General features: G+C 33.4%; 1 protein-coding gene across 1 annotated transcript; it reads right to left on the bottom strand.

The window, feature by feature from the left end:
* Window positions 1-1,806: 1,806 nt before the first annotated feature.
* LOC149549367 (L-type lectin-domain containing receptor kinase SIT2-like) lies at window positions 1,807-4,232 on the bottom strand. Its single transcript, XM_089794902.1, has 2 exons — window positions 4,133-4,232; window positions 1,807-3,979 (listed from the first exon to the last, which is right to left on the bottom strand). The coding sequence occupies exons 1-2, from the start codon at window positions 4,156-4,158 to the stop codon at window positions 1,975-1,977; spliced, it is 2,031 nt and encodes a 676-aa protein (XP_089651028.1). The 5' UTR covers window positions 4,159-4,232; the 3' UTR covers window positions 1,807-1,974.
* Between the last annotated feature and the right edge of the window lie 2,638 nt (window positions 4,233-6,870).

The following is a 6,870-nucleotide window of genomic DNA, read 5'->3' as shown; positions in this document are numbered from 1 at the left end:
TGAAAATGCAAAATTGGTGTGTATTTCATTTCTTAATCAAAGTTGAGTTGTTGTATTATACTTACATTAATTATTTCTCATTCATAGTCTACAAAAACAATTCTCTGAAGACAATCATATCCAAAGTAATCTAAATAGTTATAATAGAGCACAAGCACAAACCAATTGAGGGAAATTATCTAGAAATCAAAAAAGGCATATAGTCTTAGGAAATGGCTTTATTTCACTCTCTTTTTATTATTTTATCTTTATGTTTTTTGTTCTTATCATCCCTCTATCTGATTGTACAATTCATGGGTTTTCTAGCCATGAATTTGGTGAACAAGCCAAGTTGGTCTATTTCATGATAATGCATAGGATTTGAGATGACACTAATGGAACAAAGAAACCCAATGAGGCTCTCTAAAAGGCCTTATCTTTTAACAATCTTCAATGCTTAGGGTTAGCTGGGTATGAAATTGTGAATGGTACATGTGGATAGATGAAGGAAAAAAGTGATACTCCTATGGGATGGAAGGAGCCTTGAAATTTCACAATACTCTTGTCTTGTTTGTGGAGTCATGGTCTTCACCTTTCAAATCATGGCCCATCTATAGGTCACTATCTCTCATATGTAGTCCAAAAGATAATAATAATAGTGCTATCTCATTATAATAATTTTTTTGAATAAAAGAAGACACCTTTCATTTAAATGGCTACTTTTGGAATTTCATACTTTAATAAGAAACTCTCTTTTTAACCTTATATTCTCAAAGTGGAAAGAGTGGCTTGGAAAATCACCTAGAAAATATTGTGACTAGTTGTTGAATGGATAGTTAGGATTTCAACAATTTTTTTTCACATGTTTTTTTTTTAATATCAACATTTTCTATCACCATTGTTTGAAATAGTTCTTTGTAACATTTTTATTTTATGGTAAATTTGTACAAATATAGTCCTTTTATTTGTATTAGTATAGTTATAAATAAAAAGTAAATATGAATGGTAATTAAATATATTAATTGATAAGATATAATGAATTATATTTATTTCTTGATATTTAATTATATACAATTTTAAATATTTAATTAAAAATTAAAAAATTAAAAATGTAATCTATGAACCACAAAAAAGACTTCACTTTATTTAAAAAGGTAGAGAGATGTTTATGATATTTTTATTATTTCTTTTAGTGATTTCATTAATTTCACAAATAGTATATGCTTACATACATTTGTTCAATTTGAGGGAGGGAAAAGGCAATATGGTAAACATTAAGCACTATTAATTTTGTAAACTATATGATAAGAAAATTGATGAGATTGTATTATTATACCTTCCAATGGAAAATAAGACATTTACATTGGCAATAGGTAGATTTCATTTTTTGATAGAAAATGGGTAACTTTCTTATTGTGAGATATCACAACAAAAAAAGAAATCAGAAATAGAGAATATTTGGTTACATTAAGCTTTTGCGTAATAAATAGAAAATTAACTATACAAATATGATTGCAGATTATTATCACTTAAAAATTTCTCATAACGCTAATTATTATGAAACTTCATGAAAACAATAATTCTAACTTTATGAATTAATAAAGATTTGCAAACTAAAAAATACATTAATAAAAATCAAATAATTTTTTAAAAAAATAATACATTGAAAAAATAATTACTAAACTTTTTTACATTACAAATAATACTGGTACCTATTGCGCACTGAAGTGTGATTGCAAGTTATACCACTACGAACAAAAAGCCACACAAAGATCGACTTTAAGCGATGACACAACGAAAGACAGAGCTCGACTTGACGCAACTGTGTTATGGAAAAGTGTTTCAAGTAAAGTTGGGTAACTTGGGTGAGCTTATATCAATATAAAAACGGGGCATCAAAACCTCGTTCTGAGACTTCATCGTACAAAGTTCCATCCGATCTCAAACACGTTGACACAATTAGAAAACGATGGACTTCACTTGATTTGGCAGAGTCTATCGTGCGTCCAGAGAATTGGAGATTGATGCGTCACTACTGTGACTGTAATTCGGAACTGACTTCGAAGCACTGCTTGGTCGGCTCAACTCCAAATAGAAAGGGCCATCAAAGCCTGGAATCGGAGCTTCTTCTTCAAGTATTTGCACAACTTGTCTCATTCCAAGCCTACCTTCTGCCTGACCATTCGAACAGATCAGCCCCAGTTTCAGCACTCTCTCCATCTCACCTTCAACATATTGCCCACCAAGATTCGGGTCTGCTGCATCCATCAGACTGCCATTGGCGTGCAGCTCTCTCACCCACTTTACCATGACTGTCTGACCAGTTTCCAGAGTGGGATCGAAGGGTCTCCTTCCGCATGCAACCTCCAACATAAATATACCAAAGCTAAACACATCTGTAGCAGGGCTCGCCTTTCCTGTGTGAACCAGCTCAGGTGCGATATACCCCAGCGTTCCAACCACTCGAGTAGTGTGTGAGTTTTTGTTGTGCTCGTACAGACGGGTGAGCCCAAAATCCCCTAACTTCCCATTCAGCTGTGAGTCTAGCAGAACATTGCTGGACTTGATGTCTCTGTGCACTACGCATTGCTCCCACTCTTCGTGAAGATACAACAAACCCGCAGCCACGTCTCTGATCACTCTGTACCGCTGATCCCACTTTAGCACCTTATTTGGCTTTCCAAATATCATTTTATCCAGGCTACCATTTGGCATGTAGTCATAAACTATGAATAGCTGCTTCTCCCGCCTGCAGAACCCTCTGATCTGCACAAGATTTCGATGTTGAAGGCGACCGAGACTGGAAATTTCTGCTATGAATTCCTTCACCCCATCATCTGTTTTTCTACGAATACATTTCACCGCTACTTGGAGTCCGTTTGTCGGAAGGACTCCTCTGTACACCCGCCCGAAGCCTCCAAATCCCAAAAGTTCTTCCTCGCAGAAGCCCTTGGTTGCAGTATGTAGGTCTTTGTACTCAAATCTGTGAGGCCAATACTCCATCTCCCATTCTTCAATAAGATCTGCGTAACGGTTTCTCTTCAACCGCACAACTGATATTGCTGCCACTACCAGGAGAATGACGAAGACGCAACCAGTGCTAATACCAGCTATCGATCTGGAGTTGGGTTTCTTGAACTTCCTGTGTATAAAGGATGGAAGGTTAGATGTTTTCAGGGATGGGGCAATTCCGTTTGTAGAAAAGCTCCAGGCGAGGATGAAATTCTCTTCACGTAGGCTTGCCGTAGCTGCTGAGAAACCAACATACATTTCCTCTTCCAGAACGTCGGAGAGGGACATATTTTTCATATGTAACAGTGGTTTTTGTGGGCGATCTAGACCAACCTCAGCAATGGTGACTTTTAGCTCTTTGTGAAGATTGTCATAATCAATCCAAGCTTGAATGTTCCGTCCGCTTTTGAGATCTAAATCCTGGAATTGGGTGCTGTTAATCCAGTAGCCTGCAGGCGTAGAGTTTACAGACCGAAGATCATTGAGATCGACACCGACGTGATTGTAGTTGATGTCATGATATTCCAAGTTCCGTAATGTGTCGAACTCGACTGCAAATAGATGGTTAGACGGCTTTCCCATAGCTGATAAATTGCTAATCAAGCCAAGGAACACACTCGGGGAAAAACCTTTTAGAGATCTCTGGGGCGTCATCATAAACGCCATTCCAAACCCAGGTTGTAAAGGCGAAAAAGGGACAATGCTAAACACAAAAGTTGTGGTGAAAGAGAGAGTAGAATTCAGATATTTCATCCGTACAGGATGTGGATACAAAGCACGGCCCATAACATATTGGAATGCACCATTAAGGGCGATGGCGTGGGATTGCACCGAAGCATTCCCATACAACTCGATGGTGGAGGCATTGAATTGGTCGAAGATAAAATTTGTATGGGCTTGTGCAGCAAGCGAGATAGGGAGGAAGAGAATTACAATTAGGACCGCCCTCAAGCCTTCCACTGTGGAGCTCCAGCTCGACTTCCGTGTTCTGTTCAAACATAATAACCAGCAATATATCAAATGAGATGTCCAACAAGTTGAAGTACTTCTTTCTGTGGGAGCTAAAATTAAAATAGAAATACACCTGAGAATCGGAAAATTAATTTGAGTAACCCATGCTTACAAGATGGTGTATATTTACCTTTTAGCGTATTGCAAAATTTCCATTGCTTCTGCGTATCGTCTCTTCTCGTGCCTCTAGCTCTCTGGCATTTTTAATAGACACATAGTGCAGAAATAAAGAAAAATCGAGAAATACATGCATTGTGGTGTTGTCCACGGGTTTCAAGGCAGACCTAAACTGCCGTACCCGTGCGCAGCAAGTTAACTGTGACTTGTCTCAGGAAAGGAAAAGATAAAATGGGTTTTAATTGACCTACATTTTGACATGAAGTTGACTTGTCTCAGGAAAGGAAAAGATAAGATGGGTTTTAATTGACATGAAGTTGAGTACCACCACCCAATGTAAATATATTAGGGGAGAGGACCCGGTACTAACAACTTTATAGTCACAAGTATTGGTACAATATTGTCAACAAAATTGAGCATTAAGTCAATAGTGTAGATATAAAGTCAACAACTCCTATCACAACTATTGGAACACTTTAAGTATCAAGTATCGGGGCCTCTCCCCTAAGACCAAAAAATATAGAGGGGTAGATTGGGAAAATGACATTACTCTTTTTAATTAGTTTTTTTTAAATATAGTAAGAAAAAGTAATATTAATATAGTTTATTAATTTATGAATAAAAATAAATGTCCTCTGAAAATGAATATTTTTAATTAAAAATAAAATTATAATAATGAATGTTTTAAGACATAACTTTGGAAAATAGTAATGAAAATTTCGTATTGAATTTATCTCTAAGTAGATGAGGACAATTTTTTACTTTATGCATTTAATTGTAACCACCTACCATTGCTTGATTTAGGAGAAAAATTTGACTTTTATTTCAAAGTAATTATTACAAACTGTTGTAATCATGACTCTTCATTGTACTAACCAATAACGAATGAAATAAAATATGAACAATTCAATTTCACTAGTACACAAGGGTCCATTGACTATTAGTTCACATTGAAAAGATTTATTGCAAAGTTTATTTTTCCTTTACCTAAATTACACATTTTAATGTATTAAACAAAATGTCAAACTATATTAAATTTTTGAATGACAAATCTACTATTGCATATGTCATAGATTTGATGTATGTAAGACATTTCAAGCCCAAATTCAATAGATCATTTTATTTTCTTTAATTGAAGTAATGCAAATAGACTAGGATTTAAACTAGATTATATTAAAGTGTATTATTAAGATTCTCAATCTTATAACAAATATATATATTTATATTTATGTATTTAACTTTAATGTCATTTTATATATTTTTATTTACATTTTCATAAATTGATATAATATATTTAAAAAGATACTTTCCAATACAATGATATTAATATATTTTATATTTATTTAAATCTAATCTATATATTCTATAAATAAATAGAATATATGGTTTTTAATAATCTTACTAATATTTTTTTAATAATATTTTGTATATAGTTGCAAACTTATTTAATATTTATGTGTTGTGCTAAATTTTTTTGTAGAATTTCTCTAAACTAATCTAAAACCTCCTACTATTAAATCTTTGAAGTAATTTATATCATTATAACAAAAATAGCGTGTTTATGATCACACATGTATAAACTAGGGGGGGAAAATCTCTACTTAATTATTTATTTTCAACTTAGCAATTAGGAGCTCAAGGGAGTATTTTGTTAATTGGAAATTTGTACTTTCATTTAAATTATCCCCAAACTCCATAACTTGTGATTATTTGCTTTGAAGAGTTTGTTAGTTCCTGGCTAGGATACTTATGCATCGATTCAATGCAAATAGATGAACTTTGTAAGCCAATAATATTAAAATATTATTTTCAATAGTTTATATCTTCAATGTCTATACATTAATAGGTATTTTCGAATATTAAATGTGTGAATATCTCTATGTTGATTGATTGAAAGTTAAAACAAGGGAAAAAATAAAATTTCATTACAAATATATACACAACCACAAGTGACCCAAGGGATCTTACAACACTATGAGGATCTTACAGAACATAGTGCATTAGGAATAGTGGGATTGACTCCATAGTTACAAATCAAAACAAAATATATTTGAGAAACAAATTGCATAATTCCAATCAATGTATCAAAGACAATAATATATTGTCAAATACCTCCTCAATGAGAATTCAAAGATACCCATTGCATCGTATGCACTTTTTAAATTATACTATGATTTGAGTTATACAAATGGTGTGGAATGAACCTTCTAAATAAAACCAATAATAAAGCCTAAGCTACATCCACTATCATCTGCAGATGTGGGAGCTATAAGTAGAGTCATTGACTTGAAATAATTCTAAATTACAATTAAAATAAAAGAAATCAGCTCTGAATTTTAAAGGCTTAGACAAGGGACACTACAAACTCAAATCTAAATTAGTTTCAAGAACATGATTCAAAAGCAAACAAAAGCCAATGAAAAAGCCTCACTCTAAATGAATGCATATTTGAGTCCAAAATTACCTTACAAGGATGTAAAGGCAAACAACTATATACCTTCCATTTTTGTATTCCATCTTATCTCTTGAACATGACCAATAGGCTTATCTGTAGTCTTCAATAACCCATCTAAACTACATTCTTCTCCAGTGGGAAAATATCTACAGATATAGAAACAAAATTAAAGTTCTAATGATTACTTGCACTAAATAAAATCCCAAAGATGCATATGAAAATAGTCCTTACTTGCAACTTCAAGAACACCCAAAATATCATGGAAACCTAACAAGACGTGACAAAATAGAATAGGA

The sequence above is a fragment of the Cupressus sempervirens genome, chromosome 7 (genome assembly GCF_028749045.1).
Source record: "Cupressus sempervirens isolate cs-2001-9-10 chromosome 7, ASM2874904v1, whole genome shotgun sequence".
Lineage (NCBI taxonomy): Eukaryota > Viridiplantae > Streptophyta > Pinopsida > Cupressales > Cupressaceae > Cupressus > Cupressus sempervirens.
The sequence above is the reverse complement of the archived record's forward strand: the minus strand, read 5'-3'. Positions and strand labels throughout refer to the sequence as shown.

Excerpts from the sequence above, each read along its gene's own strand:
- LOC149549367 (XM_089794902.1), bottom strand. The coding sequence starts at position 4,158 with ATGGAAATTTTGCAATACGCTAAAAG. Across the intron at positions 3,980-4,132 it reads ATTTTGCAATACGCTAAAAG|AACACGGAAGTCGAGCTGGA; the intron begins GTAAATATACAC and ends ATGTTTGAACAG.